Source organism: Miscanthus floridulus, chromosome 19 (genome assembly GCF_019320115.1).
Source record: "Miscanthus floridulus cultivar M001 chromosome 19, ASM1932011v1, whole genome shotgun sequence".
NCBI lineage: Eukaryota > Viridiplantae > Streptophyta > Magnoliopsida > Poales > Poaceae > Miscanthus > Miscanthus floridulus.
The window spans coordinates 44,533,137-44,556,339 of NC_089598.1; the positions used below are offsets into that span (position 1 = coordinate 44,533,137).

General features: G+C 43.9%; 2 protein-coding genes across 3 annotated transcripts; both read left to right on the forward strand.

Moving 5' to 3' along the window:
* Positions 1-119: 119 nt before the first annotated feature.
* LOC136529071 (H/ACA ribonucleoprotein complex subunit 2-like protein) lies at positions 120-4,083 on the forward strand. The gene is made up of 4 exons (XM_066522122.1): positions 120-386; positions 474-543; positions 2,098-2,203; positions 3,714-4,083. The coding sequence occupies exons 1-4, from the start codon at positions 272-274 to the stop codon at positions 3,873-3,875; spliced, it is 453 nt and encodes a 150-aa protein (XP_066378219.1). The 5' UTR covers positions 120-271; the 3' UTR covers positions 3,876-4,083.
* A 4,594-nt stretch (positions 4,084-8,677) lies between these two features.
* Positions 8,678-12,341, forward strand: LOC136527241 (LRR receptor kinase SERL2-like). Of its 2 annotated transcripts, XM_066519888.1 has the most exons (10): positions 8,678-8,958; positions 9,198-9,330; positions 9,469-9,540; positions 9,669-9,812; positions 9,938-10,009; positions 10,092-10,151; positions 10,243-10,493; positions 10,599-10,940; positions 11,217-11,596; positions 11,770-12,341. In XM_066519888.1, exons 1-10 carry the CDS (start codon positions 8,703-8,705, stop codon positions 12,088-12,090), a joined length of 2,031 nt encoding a protein of 676 aa, XP_066375985.1. In that variant the 5' UTR covers positions 8,678-8,702; the 3' UTR covers positions 12,091-12,341. The 2 variants fall into 2 exon arrangements, with proteins under 2 accessions (XP_066375985.1, XP_066375986.1); XM_066519889.1 differs by lacking the exon at positions 9,469-9,540.
* Positions 12,342-23,203: the final 10,862 nt, after the last annotated feature.

A 23,203-nucleotide genomic window follows, 5' to 3' on the forward strand; every position in this document is an offset into this window, starting at 1 on the left:
ACGTCATATAACACCCGATGTGACACCCAAAACTTTAAGTCCTGCATTTAAACTGGCCCTAAGTCAGAAACACCCTCTGTCAACGGCCCAAGCTGCGCCTTTCTATGACAAGGCGACTTATCGACCACCAACCCCACAAACCAGCGACAGGCAGTGGCCGCGGCGCATAAACCCTGCCCCCAAAACCCTAGCCGCCGTTCCAATCAAAGCGCACGAACTCACAGGTCGACGGCGGCGGCAGCAGCGAGGAGGACGAAACCGCAGTCGTGGGATGGGCAGCGACACGGAGGCCGAGAAAAAGAGGGCGCCGGTGGCCCTGGCGCCCATCGCGAAGCCGCTCGCCGGCAAGAAGCTCTGCAAGCGAACCCTCAAGCTCGTCTGCCGAGGTCTGGAAGATTGCTATACCCCATTCGCCGTTGCGTTTATGATGATTTCCCATGTTTATATACGATTATTTCAATTTTTGTTTGCAGCCTCTGAGGCCAAATGCTTGAAGCGAGGAGTCAAGGAGGTCGTCAAGAGTATTCGGCGGGGAAACAAGGGGTTCGTAATTTATACCGCTCTACTCTGTTCCTGCATTGGTTGTTCATCCATTTGCAGTATGAAATGGAAGCCAGCATCGCTCCTCCCTTTTATTTATTATGTTAAAAAACAATAACCAACTTTGACTCCAAGAAATAAATTGTATTTTAACTGCAACATTCAAAAACTCCAATCTCGATTTTCCACCGTGATTTATAAGTAGTTTCCAACTAGGAAACATTAAACAGGTTGGAATTTCTAAAACCTTCCTACTAGCATTGACAGTCAAATGGGACTTTCCACAAGCATTCAACTATGATGTTTCTTTGCGTTAGGCCTACCTGTCAGTCTCCTGAGGTCTTGTGCAGACTCCTAGCGAGGTCAGCTTATGCTAGTTAACATGTTTGTTTGTTAGTTGAGCGATCCATTCTACTGTTAAGATAATCCAACAGTTGGAAGATGCATTGGCATGAATGAGAGGTGACAGATGCCCTGCAATCAGTATTTGGTGTGACTTAGTTAAATTTTGTTGTTCAATAAATTTAGATGGAGTACAGGACAACACAGTTTTTGAGTAGGAATTGTGGAGACATTATGCCCATAGATTTGGGCTGGTATAGGAACCTATGAAAGGCTTCTGTCTCCTACTCACTCAACTTTGGTCTGGACTCTGGAGTTTGGGAGTGGTATTAGTTTCTACAAGTTAAAACCAGCGTTCCACTGTTAGCACTAGTTTGGGCTGGAATCTGTTATAGTGCCATGTGAACCCACCCAGTCATTGGGTCCATATGGCATCTCAGTTTCGAATTAGCCCAAGTGCCCAGCGGGGTTTTGAAACTTAGTAACCAGTACTCAACCGATCACCCCCTAGTAGCGATTAGACAGTACATAGGGTAGTAGGCCTGTTGTCAATGTTCTGACCCAACCCATATTCCACAGCATTGGGTCTGTCCACGACCAGGATACTTGTATGCTATGTAGTTGATGTGCAGAAAAAAAAAAGAAAAGAAGAAGAGAAATTTATAGCAACCAGCACATTTTTACCTGGGCTAAATCTACTTTGGGAATTACCTAAGATTTCTCTTGTTAAATCTAACCAAGTACACAAGCTTTCTGAAATAATTGTTATGTTGATCTTAAAGTATGTTGTCAACTTTGTAAATTATCCTCTTATGTGCAAAAATTATCCTGTATCATTTACTGCAAATACTAGTTTGTTAGTATCCAAGCATAGTATCTCTTCAGCTGTACTGTATAGTTAATCAGGGAAGCTGTTTCCCTAGTTGGCAAGTTCACTGAGTAGTTAGCCCAATCTGTGCTGTAGCTGTGTTACCTGGCTAATGTTAGATTTACTAGGACTTAGTCCCTTTACCTTCCAATTCTAAGCTGGTGTTTTGTTTATCAACTTAACTCTTCTTGAAGGGAACAATTTACCACTCTGCCTTGAATGCATTTATAAGCAAATTATTGGTGTGTGTTGACACGTTGTTTCCTCAAATTCCTTCTCTCAATGATTTATGCTACTTGATTTTTGGCGTTTTCATTAACTCCTGTGTTTTGCTTTGGCCCTTGTAGACTCTGTGTGATTGCTGGCAACATTTCTCCAATCGATGTAATAACTCATCTTCCGATAGTCTGTGAAGAAGCCAATATTCCTTATGTATATGTTCCTTCAAAAGAGGTATGCATATGCTGCACTGAGGCTGCAATTTTCAGCTTTAGATCCTTGTGTTTGTTTTGAGCAAGAAAAATAGGTTGTTATGATGCACCCTGCCAGGATGTGGCAATCACAGTGTTGTACGCTGCATATACTCCCTCCGTTCCAAATTATAAGACGTTTTAACTTTTCTAGATTCATTGCTTTTACTATGTATCTAGACATGGTGTATGTCTAAGTGCATAGCAAAAGCTACGATCTAGAAAAGCCAAAATGTCTAATAATTTGGAATGGAGGGTGTATATCCTTAAACTAAGTAGAACAGGCTGTGTAAAAGTAGAAATAAGTGGTTTGTATTGTTTGATTGATCTTTCACTTGTTGAAAATTGAGTGGGTGATGAAGATATCACCAAGATTACATGTATATTTTAGTTCGTGTTCGACAGGAACTAGACTTGGCTTGGAGACAACTCATGTTTCTTCCCTTCATGATTTTTTATCCCCATTTAGTTCTAGGCATCAAAACTGAATGACAAGTAGAGTTTGTTTTGTGAAAGTGTAGGGATGAAAGAGCATCCAGCTAATTGTCCACTCACACACCTTGATTAATTTGGTTGTGTTTGCAGCTAATTAAGAGAGTGCATACCTCAGACGGCCTTGTCCACCTTGCTGATACCTGCCCTTTTATTTTCATAAAGATTTTTCTCCACTAGTGCTGATCATAGTCTTAGAGGGCCATGAACTAATGGCATCTACCATTATAGAATCTAATGATTTCATTGACTTATTATGGTTTGCATGAATTGTCGACCATTTGATTGATACCAAACGTGGTAACAATCGGGAGTGGAGACTTTGTTGAAATCAACTACTATATGAAAGGGCATCCTTTCATCTGATGCCCGTAGCATCGAATTTTCTCACCGACGACGATCACTTATTTTATTGGTTTGGAATGATTCTTTATTGTGCATCTCATTACTGTTTGACTTTGAAAGGTTGTATTTTGTTCGACCTCTCTTCTGGCATATAATCCAATTATTTATCCATGCTGTTTCTAGCAGTCTTTTTTTTGTGTATGTCAAATTTTTGACTGGCTGGAACTGTTTCGGTGAAGAATGCTTGGAAATTTCGTATCCATGTCTTTGACAACATTTTCAGGGTGGTGTAGCTTACATTTTCCTTCAATACATGTTTACCTTATACCCAAAGCTCAGATAATGAGTGTTTGTTTTGGGAAATGACCATCTGAGAAATTTACTATATCAATAATTCTCCAGTCCACCTCGCAGTGAAGCTTTTATTTTTTTTATAGTATATGTGATGTATCAACGTATTGTACTAGATTCACTAAAAAAACAAGAGAGCAAAACTAAACAGTATAGCAAGTAATGGTCTAATTTTGCTTTTACTACAGGTATAGCAATTGTTGGTCTAATGTTGCCATTTCATTCTGTAGTTCTGATCAGCACAAAAATGCCGGTCGAGGTCCACAGTACATATACTGATGCTATTTCCCTCCTGTTGGCGTCAGGATCTTGCAACTGCTGGCACCACCAAAAGGCCTACCTGTTGCGTGCTGGTGCTGACGAAGCCAGCCAAGGGGGAGCTCGAGGGCGAGGTCATGGAGAAACTCAAGATGGACTACGACCAGGTCATGTCTGAAGTTGCTGAGGTCACGTCGGCGATGTTCTAAGCAAACCCACGGGGCCAACAGACGTTCGGAGCCCATGTTTTCATCATCACGAACATGGCCCTGTCTGTACAATGCCAGTGTGACCCCCTCAGCTAGACTATCACTCGCCTTACTGGACAAACCGATTACGGTAATCGAGTTTTTGGCTATGAAATTGATTAGTGAAACATTTTGTTGGAAATTGCTAGCTCTTAGCATGCTTGCAGCATCTGTTTGCCCTTGTTGCTTTAGTGCGATATTCCACTGCGAGTCTGCAACCTTTGCAGTACAATGCACTCTGCAACAGGACAAAACATACGTGCTGTGTGCCTGTTTCCGGCCACACGGATCAATGGATCATGGATCCACTGCTGAACGGTGTGTGCAGGGGCAGCCCAGAATGAAGAACTGGCAGCATGTATGATTGGGACTTGTCGACGCCTGTCCTGGCCCTGTGGCGCGGTTTATCCTTCCCGTGCTTGCCATTGCCCTGTGGTGCGGTTTATCACCTGCAGAGCCTTGTCCCGGGGTGGCGTTCGCTGCTGCAAGACGACGGCAGCAGGGCAGCGCAGGGCTGTGGCTGTGATGGTCCAGTCCAGAGCTGTGGCGTCGAGTACGTAGGATTAGGAAGGATGGAGCAAGCCAGCACGAGCTCGGCCGGCCTGGATTCTGACGATCTGTCTGATGGCTGATGCAGGGCCAGGCGACTGGCGATTGGGTCTCGGCATGGTCCGGACAGAGTAAAATCCCCGCGGCAAACGCTGGAGGACGGTGCATGGTCCCCGCTCGCCTTTGGTAGCTTGCGGTGATAGTGCGTCAAAATGGGCAAAAGCAGCGTCTTTGAGAGTCTTTATATTGTTTTTAAAAAAAGAGTCTATTAATCTAACTCTCTAGATCACTGTTTAGAGAGTTATTTATAATAATAAAAATCCAGGAAGGAGAAAACCGGTGCAATAGGAGTGCAGTGGGAGTGACAGTCCGATTTGGACGCAGAAGAGGCAATATGCCATGTTGTAAAAAGGCTTCCACGGTAAAACTAGTTCTACACTTAGCCCTTTTTTTTTTCCATGCGGATCCAAACAGGGGGCTAAAAGTAAGCACATTGCTAAAAACTGGACTAAAATCTTTTGATCCTAAAGGGGCCATAAACTGAGCTAAACTCCCTCGGAGCGGGCGCTGGACGTCCCATACCCCTTGCCGCTCGCATGCATAGCTGCACATGGATAATTAAATGAGGATAAATTAGTCATTGTAGGTTAGAGGACTAAAATTTAGTGCAGTCCATGGATCAAAACAGCCCAGCACTAAACTTTAGGGGGCTAAACTTTGGTCCTTGGACTAGTGATCCAAACACCACAAAAAAAAAGTTTATTGTAATAAGTTGTTTTGCAGTAGATTAAGTTTTTACAATAAGAATCCCGAACCTAATTCCGTTGCAGTATGGTGTATGGTAACGCATACGAATTAGTTGCAACACTTTATATTGCATCGAACTTTACTATGTTTCAGCATCATGTATAGCAACGCATTTGAATCAGTTGCAATAGCATGTATTGCATCGAACCTAATTTCATTGCAGTATGGTGTATTACACGGAAATTTACAGCCTGTTCGCTTGCTCGTAAACGATCGTAAATTTCCAGCCAAAAACAGTGTTTTTCTCTCACACCAAACCAGCCAACAGTAAATAATCCACGATACGATACGGCCTCCCGAACTCCGTTGCAAAACAACTTACTGTAAAAACTTAGTCTATTGCAAAACAAATTATGGTCTAGATGCCAAAAAGGTCAAAGCGAACGGAGGGAGTAACTATTAGCAGCCCTAAACCTGCCATTAAAACTAATATTTAGTAGCTTTCTAGCTAATAGTTATTTGGTCTTAGAAGGTTGATTTGGATTCACTAGTATTAATTTTAGCTGCTAATTATTAGCACCGGTGGATCCAAATAGTCATGAGTGTCTAGCTAACAATTAGCTATCCTATTAACTAGGTCCTTTTAATTTAAATCTATTCTAATTATTTTTTAGCTACTAACTATTAGTTGGATAGATAACTAGGTAGATAAGGGTCTGTTTGGATCTAATCGGCACTAGCTAGATAATTTTCAGTGGGGGCTATTTGATCCACTTACTGATAGATGGTTGGATAGTGAGAATGTAAACATAAATTATAAGCACCCATCATTAATTCTAAATATGCTAATAAAACTAATAGTTAGCAATATCTCAGTTAATAATTAACAGGTGTGTTTCCATCCACTTGTGCTAATTTTACCGTCCGATTTTTACTCGATTATTCGTCCTTAATGCAAAGCACTTGGACCGGCAAAAATTCCCTTGTCCGTATTCCTACCAGGTGAGGGCCACCGGCTGTCATCATCCTCTGGTGCCAAAGACGCTTTTGCTGCATCGTTTTGCTCCTCTTTTCATTCAGCTTTGGCGGTTGGCCACCACCCGTGGAATTCGGACAATCGGACACGCTTCCCAAGCCAGTGCCTAGCTGCCCCCACACCAACTTTGCCAATTCTTTTGTTCCAGAGAATCCCTCAAAGGTGGTGGCTTTGCTGGGAAGAAAATTTGTACTGCGGCCAACACGTCGCAGCTTCCAATAAAGCTCTGGCGTTGCTTTATGGCATGAATGATAGGTGAATTTGCTTTTCCCCTAAAAAATGAGTTTGAACTTCTGTCTAGAACAATCGTGTTGTAATTAGTGGATTCAAATATGCAACCGTGTGGAATTTTTGAAACATACTCTCCCATTCCTAATTAAGTCTCGCCGTGGGATTTGTGTCAGACAATTTTTTTCAAGTTTAACTGAGTTTATACAAAATATTAGCAACCTTTATATGTCTAAATAAATTTATTATAAAAAAATAGATTCAATATCTAATGATACTAATCGTGTATTATAAATATTAATATTTTCTTTTATATATTTAGTCAAATTTATTTGACTCCTCGAGAAGTGAAAACTACGTATAAAAAGGGACAGAGGGAGTATATTACTTGATACGCGGAGATAATTTCAGTGTGATTAGTTATTTGTATTAGCCTTAGACTACATTAGACCTTAACAACACGGACTAAGACCTAGCGTAACCATGTGTAGTATCTTGATGTTTAGTTATCCTGCATAGGAAGCTACATTTGATAACATCGTGTTTTGTTGGTTACATACATTATGTTGCATTTAATCACTTTCACATTGTAGTAAAGGTATCGTGTTGACATGTTGTAGCACATGTGGGAGAGATAAAAATATTTATTTTTATGTGCTCTATCGGTTTATATAAATTTGTACCGTCTAATATGATCAAATCTGACGTACTGGCTAATGCTGCATTGGCTTTAATTTAAACATTGTGCAAGTATGCATAAGAGCCTAGATGCAACCAAACACAAGTAAACTACGACTAGTGTAGGTAACCAATTAGATCTGATGTATTATACATTTAGGGCTAGTTTGGTTCCTACCTTGCCGAAGTTGCCTGGTGCAGGGAGCTTCCCCCAAGTGTCCGATTTTAGATGGCTTGGGTGGAGATCGATGCTTGGGCGGCTTTTTGCCTAGTAGGTATTGAACCAAACAAACCCTAAATCTCGTGATTACATTTAAGATATTTTTACTCTGTACAATTTAGAAATCAATTATAACTCCATGGAGGCCGTACTTAAATCGTTGTGTGTGTGTATGGGGTGGGGGGGGGGGGGATTGTTATTAGAACTTTGAAGTTTACAAAAAATACCATAAAAAGCATATAATGCAAAGTGATATGATTTATTAACTAAATGAATTTTGGGTGGTCTTTATTGTGCAACAATGGTGAAGGGATTCGCTCGTCAAAATCATAAAGCATTCCACGATGATAACTGAGCAAGAAGCAATCTCCGATGAACTAGGACTTTCTCTATAACAACCTTTTAAACCTAATAATAGATTTTGCTTTCCCTGTTAGTACATTATACTAGTCACCTAAAACTTGATGCTTCGACTTAAATCTGTTCGAAGTTTTGACACTTTTCCCCCTTTTTTTTACTTAGTTTAGAAAACATAAAATTCATGTGTTGATTTATCATGAGAACTGCTATGATTTTATACATTTATTAGATATTATACTTATTATTCTAGTTTAAAATGGTAGTCAACGTGACACTTTATTCAATGATATCATGTGTGCATTTTTTCACCGTAGTAGTTGTTTACCTTTTCAAACAACAATAATAACCGATTCACACTTTTCTCTTCTTTCTCCTAGGTCTTCCCTGCAAGCCCTATACTACATAGAAACAAAAAGAAAAAAAAAATCTGCCTGAAAAGAAAAATCCTGCATTGTTTTTCTCTTGTTTGTCTTGACATGTCGTTCTATTCCCTAGAAATATATGCAGTATACCGTATTTAATTCACAGTGCATAAAACGAAAACAACGGTAGAACAAGTCACAGAAACACAAGAACAAACACGACGGGAGAAAAATTGGGAGGACTGATAAGAATTCGTCCTCGTCCATTGTTTTCTATCCCGGTTTTCCATGGCAGGTCAGGCGGCAGGCGTGTTTGTTCCCTCCCCTGCTTTTGTGCTCTTGCGTCGCGTTCCTGCCGGAGCGCAGGCATCTTCTTTTGTGTCATTTGCCTCTGATGACAGGGCCCCAGAGCCGTGTCCTGTCTGTGTGTGCCTGGCGTTTGCGTCCCACTACCCGCACTGCCACAGTGTGCCACTGGTCACTGCCACCTCGCTCGGCTTTGCCTAGCTGCCTTTCTCCCTCTCTGTGTGGCCTGTGGCGCGTGGGGGAGAGAAAGAACAGAGAAGGCTGGACTGCGCTGCATTTCTTGGCCTCACGCTTATTCCAACATGTTTGAACACACAACATTGCACGCAGGACGCAGGCGCGCACACCCTCCTCTCAGTCCTCCCCCCTTGCCCTTGGAACCGCCACCCTTCTCTCGCTCCCTTCTCTTGGCTCCACCCCACCTCTGCCTCCCTTCGGCAATGGAGGCGGCGCCTCCATCTTCTCCCCCCTCCATGGTGCTGCTGCTCTTGCTGGTGCTGCTCATCGTCTCCTCCCCTTGCAGCGCTCTCCTCTCCCCCAAGGGCGTCAACCCTGAAGGTTCCTCCGTCCTTCCTCTCTTTCTCTTTTTGTTGTTTCGTTACGTACTCTCTTTCTACAGTTCTACTAGTTTCTATCTCTGTTCCGTTTGCCTCGAGTCAAATCGGTGTTTTTGACGGTTCTTTCTCGAATGGAAATGAAATCAAGGACTTCACTGTTGGCTGTCTTCGTTGTGTTGCCTCTTGCATTGGTGAGAGCTCACTGATTTCTCTGGTATTTATATGTATAATGTTGTGCAGTGCAAGCTCTGATGACGATCAAGAACATGCTGGAGGACCCCCATGGCGTGCTCAAGAACTGGGACCAGAACTCCGTGGATCCCTGCAGCTGGACCACCGTCAGCTGCTCGCTGGAGAATTTCGTCACCAGACTGTAAGCATTCCACTCCCTCCCTCCTCTATGTGCACTGCTTCCAGACCCAGATCAATTTCACTGCAGAGTTCTTCATTCCCCATGTCCATGTGTTCTTACCAATGTTCTGTGGACTGTGGTTATTTGATTGTTTGGCAGGGAGGTCCCAGGCCAGAACCTCTCTGGCCTGCTCTCCCCAAGCTTAGGGAACCTGACCAATCTTGAGACTCTGTGAGTACTACTTCTTCTCCCCGGATGATAGATAGATAGCCTTGTCATTGCCAGTTTCTGCTTTCAGTCAGTGTGGTTCCTTTTTGACTGGAGCCATGTTGATCTTTTGCTTTCCTTCCCTGTTGCAGTCTCCTGCAGAACAACAACATCACCGGCCCAATCCCGGCAGAGATTGGCAAGCTTACAAAGCTCAAGACACTTGATCTCTCTAGCAACCACCTGTATGGTGGAATCCCCACTTCTGTGGGCCACCTTGAGAGCCTGCAGTATCTGTGAGTGCCAACTCTACAGTAGTAGTACATGCAAGCCTCTCATTAATTAATGCTGTTCTTCAGGCGTTCACATTAAATAGTTCCTGTCTCTTGTCATGATAAGCTGGATTTGTTGCCATGTCCAGGAGGCTCAACAACAACACCCTGTCTGGTCCATTCCCTTCAGCATCAGCTAATTTGTCCCAGCTTGTTTTCCTGTGAGTAGTTTCTCACTGTTTGTGTTCATGTTTGGGTGTTATTTTACTTGGGTTTGTGTTCACTGTACACCGTGTCTTTCAGAGATTTGTCATATAATAACCTGAGTGGTCCAATACCGGGATCTTTGGCAAGAACATTCAAGTAAGGCTGGAATTTTGTGCCTGTTCCTACATATGACACTAGAACAGGAAATGTTAGACTGAAGGCTATTCTGCTATTGATGTTCTTGCAGCATAGTTGGGAATCCTCTCATCTGCGGCACCAACACCGAGAAAGATTGCTATGGGACTGCCCCAATGCCACCAGTGTCCTACAACCTCAGTAGCTCACAGGGTGCTCTGCCACCGGCAAAATCTAAAAGCCACAAGTTTGCAATTGCATTTGGTACAGCAATTGGTTGCATCAGCTTCCTCTTCCTTGCTGCTGGATTTCTGTTCTGGTGGAGGCATCGTAGAAACCGGCAGATCCTTTTCGATGTCGATGGTAAGCAGACCTCCATGTTTACTTTCCATCCATACATCATTTGGTAGCCTGAGAAATTAACAGTTAATGATGAAACTGTTCTTGGAATAAATTGGCCACATGCAGACCAACACATGGAGAACGTTAGCCTTGGAAACGTGAAGAGGTTCCAGTTCAGGGAGCTTCAGTCTGCGACAGACAATTTCAGCAGCAAGAACATACTAGGAAAAGGTGGCTTTGGATACGTTTACAGAGGGCAGCTCCCTGACGGAACTCTTGTGGCTGTGAAGCGACTGAAGGACGGCAATGCTGCGGGCGGTGAGGCACAGTTTCAGACTGAGGTTGAGATGATCAGCTTGGCACTGCACAGAAATCTTCTCAGGCTCTATGGGTTCTGCATGACTGCCACTGAGAGGTTGCTGGTCTATCCATACATGTCAAATGGAAGCGTTGCATCGCGCCTGAAAGGTAAGCTTTCTCAAGATTCCAATGTGCTTAATAATGATAAACCCACTTGCAGTAGTGCAGAACAAATTCTCTCTTTTTTTTTCCTGATCATACCATGCCTAAAGGACGGTGATAAATTGCAAGTTGCAACCCAACAAGCCGAATTCGGAAAATAACTGGAATTGGATTCTAGTGTTCCCTTATTTTCCCATTGGACAAATGTTGGCACAGCACAAAAGCAAGCATACGATTCCTATCAATGCAAATCTTCACTTTATTCCACAATGATCACTACAGGGAAGCCACCTTTGGACTGGGTGACCAGGAAGAGGATAGCTCTTGGCGCAGGGAGGGGGCTACTGTACCTGCACGAACAGTGTGACCCCAAGATCATACACAGGGATGTCAAAGCAGCCAACATCCTTCTAGATGACTACTGCGAGGCTATTGTTGGCGACTTTGGGCTCGCTAAGCTCCTCGATCACCGGGATTCACATGTCACCACTGCGGTGCGAGGCACTGTTGGTCACATTGCGCCTGAGTACCTCTCCACTGGTCAATCGTCTGAGAAGACCGACGTCTTCGGATTTGGCATCCTGCTACTGGAGCTGATCACTGGTCAGACTGCGCTAGAGTTTGGAAAGGCAGCAAACCAGAAGGGAGCCATGCTTGATTGGGTAAGAAATCTAGTGTCTTGTTTAACTCATCGAACAACAAGAACTTATGCTTAAACAAGCAATGGATTTTAGGCTCTTAATTTATTAGGCAACGAAAACATCAATAATAAATCAGAAAGATATGCCAAAAGGTGTGTGTTTGATCAAGCAGCGTCGGTTTTGTTGTTGATCAGGTGAAGAAGATGCACCAGGATAAGAAGCTGGACGTGCTGGTGGATAAGGGGCTGAGGGGCGGGTATGACAGGATCGAACTAGAGGAGATGATGCAGGTGGCGTTGCTGTGCACACAGTACCTCCCCGGCCACCGGCCAAAGATGTCGGAGGTGGTCCGCATGCTGGAAGGTGACGGGCTTGCAGAGCGGTGGGAGGCTTCGCAGCGCGCGGACTCGCACAAGTTCAAGGTGCCTGACTTCACTTTCAGCCGCTGCTACTCCGACCTTACCGACGACTCGTCACTGCTGGTGCAGGCCGTCGAGCTGTCGGGCCCAAGATGACACCATCACACCACCACCACCACCACCAGTTTGCACTTGTACAGCATAAGGAGTTAAGGACCGAGAATTTGCCAGATTGGGGAATAAAATGAGTCATATACTAGAATAAGTATAGATGTGTATTAGATGAACTGTACAAAAGAAGAGCGTAAGATTTGTACTGATTTGGATATTTACAGAATTAGTAGTTCAGACAATAAGACCAAGTTATAAAGGAGCTTATTTTTGAACCGGAAAGTTTTTGCTTGGGTTGTCAGGCTCTGTTGACTCTTCGCTCTTTATGCTTCTCCTTGCTGTATTTTTCAGAGCGCAACAGGTTCCGAAATCTTAGAGCAAGATCAATAATAAAGCCAAGTTGCTTGACTATAAGACAAGGTATAAGAGCCAAGTTATACAATAAGTGTCTCCTATTTATCTTTAAAAAGTCTCACTCTTCTGTTCCTCCTCACAGCACTTGCTACTTGGGTCCACTAATATCTATGCTTTTGTACCGGTGCTTGAATAAGAGCCAAGCTCTCATCTCTCTCCTCTCTTATCTCCTCCACATCAGCATTAGCTTGGCTATAAGCTCATTATTATACTTGCTCTTATCAGAGTCCTTAGTTGATTTGAACATAAATGAAACACTTATTGTTTGGAATAGTTTTAGGTGCAGGAACAGGGGCTAGTTAGGCAAAGAAGAGGCCAAGGAGATCATGTAGACAGGAGTTAGGGCGTGTTTGGGAGAGCGTTTGCTCAGCTTCTGAGCAAGATAAGCCAAAAAGCCCGCACAAACGCCTTGCGTTACGAGCCTGCCAGCGAACGTGCTTCCGCGACTGACCGTCGCCCGCAACGTTTCCCAAATCGCGAGCTCGACCCCGCTTTTCCAAATCACGCAGGATTTTCCTCTCCCTGCCCCTCAGACCCGAGGCCCTCCCTCCTCTCCCCAGCACGCGCCCCCCGGCGGGACCGAGGCGGGCACGCGGCACCCCGGCGACCGCGACCGAGGCGGGTCTCCTGGCGGGCGCGCGGGGCCCGTCCCCCTCCTCCGGCAGCGCACGGGGCCCGTCCCCCTCCTCCGGCAGTGGCGCGCGGGGCCCGTCCCCCTCCTCCGGCAGCGCACGGGGCCCGTCCCCCTCCTCTGGCAGTGGCGCACGGGGCCCATCCCCCTCCTCCGGCAGATCCGGCTCCGGTGCAGCGGATCCAGCACGGGAGCGGTGGATCCGACTCCGGCGCGGCAGATCCGGCACGGGAGCGGCGGATTCGACTCCGGCGACGGTCCTCACCTCCTCTTCTCTGGCTCGCCTCCCCTCCCCTCCCCTCCGCCGGATCTGAAGGAAGGGCGCCGGCGGCCCTCTCCTCCCCCTCGGCCGGCACCACCCCTTGAAGCACCGCCGGTTCCGTGCCGGGGGGAAGATGATGGTGGAGCCCGGAGGGGTGCCGCCTACCCACGCCGTGCTGGAAGGCGAGGAGGAGGAGGAGGAAGAGGAAGAGGACGAGGGAGCCAGCAAGGTCTCTGGGGGGGGGGCACTGTTGGAGGCAAATAATCAGGAAAGCCAAATGCCCAGTTTATTCAGACAGCAGATTCTCCAGATCGTGACTTATCAGATAAGCCTGCTCAGCTTATAAGCGAGACTCAGAAAAGCTCTCCCAAACACGCCCTTAGGCTAACTTGTAATCTCTTTATAAGAAGAATGGCGTCGAATATTCTCTAAACAAATGGGCAACAGATGAACCGAGTGCAAGTAGGGTCAGAGGTCGGAATTAGATTCTTCTTTTTTGACACAGGTTATTGACACGACACAGAGAATACGATTCCAATAAAAGTAGATTGATGTGATTGGGAAAATGGACACATGCGGACCGAGAACGTTTATCTTCTTGATTGGTTGCTTGCATTCATTTGCATAGTGTAAGGGACCGTGATGTCTAAAAGAAGATAAATAGGCAACATTCATTTGCATAGTGTAAGGGACCATGATGTCTAAAAGAAGATGAATAGGCAACTTAAAACTCTACTCTAAAGGAGTTATGCAACCTGTTTCAATCCTATTAACTAGCATATTAGGCTAAACTAGAAAGGTAAGCACAAAACCTAATATAAATGTAAAAGCTAAAGGATAGAGAATGCAAACTCCCATCGATGACTCTTGATTTTTATCGAGGTATAAAAAATCTTAGGCTTCCCCTAATTCTCGTTGGAGCTCATTGCAAGGATGCTGTTGCAAGGGCCAAGTTTCTAGTTAGGTAACTCCGTGGATAGCCTCTGGGGCGTCTTCCCCACGTACAAGTGGATCTCCGAGATGGCCTCTGTCGGACCGCTTCTCATTGTCTTCACTATCGAGCTTCTGACCAAATTATCATGGGCATCGTTCGCGGTGCATTATAGGTGGCCATACCACAAACGTGGTTAACTGACGTGATCTCGCAACTCAGGATACAACAATGGTGTGCACAAAGCACTGAGTGGCAAGAGTTATGCAAACATCGCTAAACACTGAATCTAAGCCTAAATGCAAAGCACTGATATAGTGTCTAACTAGCCTAAGTGGTTCACAAAGCACTATGCTAATCACCTAATCTTTTCTTAACCATGAGGTGGATAGAGCAACACGGCCTTATCCCTTCTACTACTTCCTTGAGCTTCAACACCCTTGAAATGGCCGATGGTGGTATATATATATAGCCCCAACACAAAAAATTAGCATAGGAAAAGTGCAGCAGTTTCTGTGCACACTACTACAATATTCTTAATCGAGGCGGGCAAAATGGGTTTTACTGTCGAAATGCCTCCGTTAATGCGGCTCATGATTAACAGAGGTGGTTGAAATACCCGTATGCGTAAATCAGAGAAAAAACAAAAGAAATTCATGAGCCCACTGGTGAGCCCGTTTCTGAGCTCACCGGCGAGCCCGTTTCCCACCGCACCGCACCGCTGTTGTGCTTCTGCTTCTGCTCGGGGGCGCACCGCGCACTAGGCCCTACGTCGCGCCGGAGGAGGAGAAGACCGGGCCCATCCTCCGGGCCCCGCTCCGTGCCAGAGGATATCCGCGCCGCCCCACTGGAGCCCTCGCCGGAACCGTCCCGACCACCATGAGATCCACCGCAGCCCTCCACCACCGTATCTGCGCCGCTCCTCCATCGGAACTGCATGTCAAGGCCGCCCTCCACCGGATCTGCGCGTCGGGGGCGCTGCGCGCCACCGCTTGTCGGGGCCACCGCTGGGGTGGACGCCACCTTGCCTGCGCACTGAGGGAGGAGCTTGGCACGCCTCCACCGGATCTGCGCATCCGAGTGAGCGCCGCCACTGGGGGAGGAGCTCGGCGCGCCGCCACCAAATCTTCTCGTCCGAGCGAGCGCTACCGCTGGGGGAGGAGCTCGGCGTGAGCGCCGCCTGCGACCTCCGCGCGAGGGCACGACGGCCGCCGCTGGCTCACGAGCATCGCCCCCTTACTCCAAGACGCGCCCGACCACATGCGCTGGAGGGCCCGCGCACCGGCAACCGTGCTGGAGGAGGGCCCACGTGTCCTGCGTATAGCAAGCTGAGAGGTGGAGAAGTGGAGAGAAGAGGAAGGAGTCGCGAGCACAACAGAAGGGGAAGGAGATTGCTGTTTTCCTCTTGAGACTTTTCCCTGTGTGCCATTATAAAAGACCGTAATTTTCTATGTGCTCCTGAAAAAATTCAACGATCTTCAGCGCCATTATTTCAACCTTTTCGTGTCCTTCATGCCACTTCCGTCAGTTTAGATGCTAACGCCGTCAAACTGCAGGTGTGAAAAGACGAAAATGCCCTTAAGTTCAAATATGTTATTAATTTTTTTGAGCATCTTAACGACTTCAAATGAAAAAACTCAAAACTAGAAAGTTGTAGATCTCATCGAGATCTATAATTTTCATATAAAAATTATTTTCATTTAATTTCGTAAAAAAAATATGATTTGATATGATTAATATATCTTAGAAAAATCATATTATTTTTTTACGAAATTAAATGAAAAAATTTTTATATGAAAATTATAGATCTCGACGAGATCTACAACTTTCTAGTTTTGAGTTTTTTCATTTGAAGTCGTTAAGATGTTCAAAAAAAATTAATAACATATTTGAACTTAAGGGCATTTTCGTCTTTTCACATCTACAGTTTGACGGCGTTAGAGCCCAAACTGACGGAAGTGGCATGGATGACACGAAAAAGTTGAAGTAGTGGCGCTGAAGACCGCTGAATTTTTTTAGGGGCACACAGGGGATTACGATCTTTTATAATGGCACACAGGGAAAAGTCTCTTTGCTCTTTGCGGCGGCTGAGAGGTGGAGAAAGAGAGGGTTGCCTTTTATAGTTAGGGTTTGGAGTGGGCTACTGATTGGCCTCGAGTCTTTTAACCGAGATGGGCCTTCTAAGGGTCCGCCTCTGAAAAATGGATCAATTTTTTGAGGCGGGCCTCTTTGTAGGGTTTTCGTAAATCGATTGTAGGAGGCGGTCCCGTAAATCCATTTTACGAGATAGACAATTTTGACCGTCTCCGTAAATCTATTTTACGAGACGTGCAATCTTCACCGCCTTGGTAAATAAAATGCCCATCTCCATAAATGCATTTTGCCAGACGGTTAATTGTGACCGCCTTTTCTCACGTATTTTACGAGGCGGTTGAATTTTGTGACCGTCTCGGTTAATGTTTTAGCAATATCTTGTAAAATCATTTTTGTACTAGCGACATTCGCCACCTCTCCGGACATTCCTGTGGGCCATCGAAGATTTCTTTTGCCTCTCCAGTCACTAGACGTTAGATGACTGCTGGGCAGACTTTCTTCCGGTGCCCACTTTTCTAGTGCCACCCGAGTTTTCTGGTGAGCACCCTGTGCCCTCGGTTACCCTCTCTAGACACTCACCAGAGACGTTGCTCCTCCGGTGGCCTTGCACCAGACTATTTTGGTGCCCTTTTGACCTCTCTCTGTACAGACTTTGTGTAGCACCCTATTATCCGGTGCTTATCTTTTTTTTTTTGAAGAAACAGGAGGGGCAAAAGCCCCTACTGGAGACTAAATTAAGTAAAAGCAAAGCAAAGTACAGGTTATAGGAAGCAGAGCACGAGCTCAAGAAACAAAAAAAGAGAAGAAAAAGATAAACAACAAAACTATTAGAGCAAAGTGTTTTGCAGCCATGAAAGGAAGGGTATCTCAACTTTCTTTTTGATCCTGAGCTTTAAGTTGATCAACTCAGTTCTTAAATTATTTCTGAACTTTTCTGGACTGGGTTGCATACCTTTGAAAATTGAGTCATTTCTTTCTGACCAAATGCACCAGCTGACAAGAACAAAAAGGTCCATGAAAAAAGGCAAGTTTAACTGCAACTTGAACTCCTCAATTGCGAGGAAGATACTGCTCTCTTGAGATGGCTGAAAGTGTAGAATGTTTCAGCATGCCAAGGAAAAGGGGCAGGATAGGAAGAGGTGCTCCAGTGTTTTCTTATCTTTTCTCCTCATCGGAGAATTCCGGTGATTGCTTGGGCTGTACAACACCATTGCCCACCGAGCCTCATCTCTGGTGCTCGATAGCACTTCAACCCTAGAGATTTCTTGTGGGTGTTGAACGCCTATTGACTGAGTCTGCTAGACCCTTTTCTCCTGGTGTAGTTGAACAGACAACCACCGCATAATTCCGATGCAGCTGTGTAGCCATCTTTAATTTTGACTTGTTTTCTTCGCGTCTTTTGGTCCAGGCTTCATCCACTTGGTGTCTTGGACTTCTAGCATGTCTTGTATGTCTTCAACACAATTTCTCGTGTCTTGATTGAGGTGTTGATCATTTTGATCTTCACATTGCCTAAGTTCAAGCCAACCTTGCATCCAAATTAAGTTTTCCTTACATACTAGCAAACAATATTAGTCCATTTGATCATGTTATCAATCAACCACTAAAATCAACTAGTGGCCCTAGCATAGGAACCATTTTTCTTACAATCCCCTTTTTGGTAATAGATGACAATACGACCAAAGCAAGCAAATAATAGATAGCAGAAGTGTAACTTATCTACTTGTAGATGGCAGTTAATGCCATCTATTATCTTTTTTTAAGATAAATGATAGTTTATATCCGGCTTCATCCACCATGAGGTAGAATCAGGCCAATTATTACAATGTCCGACCCACGGTGAGCACACAACTTACATAGTTCACAAGCTTACAGCCAGACTTTGAAAACACAAAGCGTGAAGTAAAGTCTTGACTAAGAAAGACCGATAAATCTATTTGAGAACCACCCATTGGAACTAAAGAAATGCAAGGCTGATGTCTCCAAAAGCCGCCCAGCAGATGTCAGCTGGTCCCGTAGATCATCACGCCGCTGCAGTCTTGCCCATTGCCGCAGCCAATGGGTTCCTCTGAAGAGTACCTGCAAAAAAAAATTCGGTCTACATTTGTCAAAAATCACTTCATTTCTTGTTATCCAAATTATCCAACATAAAGCCGATGCTGCTGTTAGTAACAATGAATTGTGAATAGTACCACCAACTTTAGACCAATTAACAAATAAATCATCTATGCTGAGGGGAGGTGATATCCCAAACACTAAGTGTACAGCGCGCCACAGGAATTTGGCATAAAAGCATTCAAAAAAAGGTGATGAATAGATTCTGGAGAGTGACAAAAGCTACACCTTGTGTCACCATTCCAGTTACGCCGGGCGAGGTTATCTTTGGTAAGGACCACACCTCTTTTTAGGTACCACAAGAATATTTTTATTCTTGTAGGTATTTTAATCTGTCATAAATCTTGTGACACTTTGACCCCATTGTTGATTAACGCAACATACATAGATTTTACAGAATATCTGCCTGATGAATGTAGTCCCCAAACAAAAGCATCACTTTCCCCCTGTAAGTTCACATCTTGTAACGAGACAACAATTCTATGTCAGTCCCTTAGGTTCGTACCCACTAGGTTGCGGCGGAAGGAAATGTTTAGTGCAACTGAAGCAATTACCGTTGCCACCGAATCTTGTTTTCTTCTCATAATATTGAACAACAAAGGGAATCTATCATTCAATGGCTGATTTCCCAACCAAGTGTCCATCCAAAAACGAGTCTGTGACGCGTCTTTCACTTTGAATGAACCAAAGCTCATGAAGGAATCTTTAACATTCATCAGACCTTTCCAAAAATGAGAATCTGTTGGCTTTTTAGTGCATTCCCCTAGAGTCTTGTCTTTTATATATTTATTCCTCAACAATTCTTGCCACATGCCATCTTCATTCAAAAGTTTAAAAAGCCACTTACTCGGCAAACATTTGTTTTGTAGGTCTAGATTGTGTATACCTAAGCCTCCTTGGCCTTTTGGTTGGCACAAGATATCCCATTTGGCCAATCTATATTTGCGTTTGTGTTGATCATTTTGCCAGTAGAATCTTGATCTAAAGCAGTCAATCTTTTCTAATACACCTTTAGGTAATTCAAAGAATGACATCATAAACATCGGTAAGCTAGAGAGCACCGAGTTTAATAAGACCAAGCGACCTCCTACCGAGAGCAATTTACCTTTCCATCCACTAAGTTTCTTCTCAATTCTATTTTCAATTGTCTGCCAATCTTTATTACTCAACTTCCTAGTGTGCATCGGTAAACCATGGTAGCGGAAAGGGAATTTACCCACCCCACATCCAAACAGTTGCGAATAAAACACCTCATTATCCCTTGCTTTACCAAAACAGAAGATCTCACTTTTGTGAAAGTTGATTTTAAGCCCTGAAAGTTGCTCAAAAGTACTTAAAATTAACTTCATGTTTCTTGCTTTTTCAAAATCATGGCTCATAAATAACACTGTGTCATCCGCATATTGGAGAATGGACAAGCCATCTTGGACAAGGTGGGGGATGACCCCTTCTACTTGACCTGCTTCCTTAGCTCTAGCAATCAGTATGTCCAACATGTCTACCACTATATTAAATAGTACTGGAAACATTGGGTCACCTTGCCTTAAGCCTTTTTTTGTTTGGAAGTAGGAGCCAAGTTGATCATTCACCTTAATATTTACATTACCTCTTTGTGTGAACTGCTTCACCCAAGAGCACCATTTTTGTGAGAAACCTTTCATCCTTAAAGTTTGCTGTAGAAAACTCCATTTTACTTTATCATATGCCTTCTCAAAATCTATCTTAAAGATTATCCCACCTTGTTTTTTCAAGTGAAGTTCATGTATTGTCTCATGGAGTATTACTGCGCCTTCCATAATGTTTCTGCCTGGGAGGAACGCTGTTTGTGTTGGTCTAATAATCTTCTGGGCAATAATAGATAATCTATTAGTTGCAACTTTGGTATAGATTTTGAAAGAGACATTCAACAAACATATTGGTCTGTATTGTTGAATCACTTTCGCATCTTTCTTTTTTGGTAGCAAGATTATCGTTCCAAAGTTGAGTCTATTCAAAGGCAAGGTTCCCTCATGGAATTCCATGAACATAGCCATCAGGTCATTTTTTATTAAGTCCCAGAAAACCTGATAAAACTCTGGTGGAAAACCATCCGGGCCTGGTGCCTTATTATGTTCCATTTGGAAAACTGCTGCCCTTACTTCTGATTCCAAGAAGGCATATATCAAGTACTCATTTTCCAGTTGGGAGACTTGTCGAATGTCATGAACATAGTGTTCATTTAACTCAATAAAAGAATTCTCCAGAGGACCAAAAATGCTCTTATAATAGCTGGTAATATGCTGCTTTAACCGAGCATCACCATCTATTACAGTGTTACCGTCCTCCAACTAGAAAATATGAGTTTTTCGATGTCTTCCGTTAGCCAATAAATGGTAATATTTTGTATTAGCATCACCCTCCAGTAGATGCTTAACCTTTGCCCTTTGGTACCATTTAAGTTCCTCTTCGCGAAGTAATTCAGCAAGTCTTTCGCTTAACACATGTTTTAAATTTAATTCCGACTCATCGAGCAAAGAGTTTTCTGCCTTTTTATCTAGCTCATCGAGTTTGTTTAACAAAGTTTCCTTTTCTTTCTTGTAGGCACCACTCACATTTTTTGCCCATCCTCTAAGGTACTGGCGAAGCCTTCTGATCTTCGCTTGCCACCTCTCTAGGGGGCTGCCCTCGACAGGCACACTATGCCAAACATCTCTCACCATGTCGCAAAATCCATCCCTGAGCAACCATCCTAGTTCAAACTTGAACTGTGGCTGGTAAGCCGGAGATGGACAATTTGTGCTACATAATAGTGGAGTGTGGTCAGAAATCTCTCTGCTCAAAGCTTGGACACTTGTAACCGGATACTTGGACTCAAAATCCGTACAAACAAGAATCCTATCTAATTTCTCAAAGGTCTGATTTTGTAAGTGATTAGCCAAAGTAAACTTTCTTCCTGCCATTTCTAATTCTCTGAGGTTTAACGTATCTATTACAGCATTGAAAAGAAAAGGCCATCTATCATTATAATTGTCATTATTTTTCTCATCCGGTCTACGAATAATGTTAAAATCACCACCTATAATAACAGGTAATGTTTCTTTTGAACATACTCGGACTAATTCGGATAAAAATTGTGATTTGAAATCCACTTGAGCTGGGCCATACACTGAGATTAAATTGAACTTGAAATCATCCTCTTTGTGTCTCAACATAAACCGAATAAAAAAGTCTCCTTCTATTTGTCCAACGTCAAAGGTTAAAAGGTTTACCCCTAGAATCATGCCACCGGACCGACCCCTTGGAGCCATGCCGTGCCAAAGAAAATCTCTGCCAGCGCAGATATTATTCAAGGTGGACTGCGGAAAATTGGCTCTCCCGGTTTCCGATACAGCTATAAAGTCTAGGTTCTTTTCTTTTGTTAAATCAGAAAGGAATCTATTTTTTTTTGTCCACAAAACCGTTGCTATTCCAGAAAATTCCTTTCATCTCGAGTGGTTTTTTTAATTTTTTCTTTTTGTTTTTGGACCTAGACTTCTTGAGATGTGATATAGGGGTCTGTAGACATATAGGGTCACAACCCCCATCACCTAGGTCTTCAGAGATTTCAGAACAAATGAGGTTTAAAGCATCTAAATCTAGGTTCTCATCTAGCGAACAAACAGAAGAAGCATCACCTAACAAAGAATTAGACTTTACATGTAAACATTTACTCTCAGACATTCTACGAGATTCTATGTCTCTAAGAAGTTGCATAGAAAGAGCAGCTTCCTGTTCATTACCCCCAAGTGATATGCCTAGTGTGCTAGTAGAAGCTAGTAAGGATGAATCATCAAAAACATCAAAAGAAAGTGGTAGTTCTTTACCTTTGATAGAAGAAGAATCCATGTTCCTACACGCCTTTAACTTCGTTGCCTTTTCCAACGAGTCTTGCTCCGAAATAGGCGCATTCCTTTTACTAGCTCTCACTGGTGACACTACCCCACCACTCAGTGCTTTAGTCTTATTCAGAAGACCAGAGTCAATCTTGGATTGCATCAAACTAGCTTTCCACTGTGCAGATCCACATGGAGTTATCCCAGTCTGCGTGAGTAACACCACCGGCTTAACTACATTACTCTTCCTAGCAGAGTCAGAACCCTGTGCCTTCCAGATCAACATGATGAAATGGTTCCTCTACAGCGCCTGTAGAAACCTGCTGGATCCCAGCGTCCTCTGCAAGGACATGCTGAGTCCCCATTGCCAAGTCCACGTGCTGCTCAAGAGGTATACCTGTTGCAGCCTTACTCATGTGTTGTCCACTCGTTGCAACTGTGTTATTAGGCTGCTTTTCAGATGTTTGACCAGCTGGCGGGTCTTCCATCTTTCTACCATCATGATCTATATTCTCCGGCTCTTTCTCCTCTGGGGCTTTATCCTCGTCCATGGTAGAGTCCATGTCAATGACTTGGGACTCACGATCGGGCATATCTTTCTCCATTCTGAATTGTAGCTCATAGACATAATCCCCAATGACTACATCCATCTATTATCTATGTATATATATATATGTCTCTGCAATGGTGTCTATTGTTTAGAATGGTGTTTGTATGTATATATGTCTCTACAATAGTGTCTGCATTTATATATATGTTTCTGCTGACTTGCTGAGAGTGTTCGGGGCTTTGCCAGTGTTGCACAATGGCCCTGTTCGCTTATCTTATAATCCGTACTTTTCAGCTTGTTTTTTCAGCCG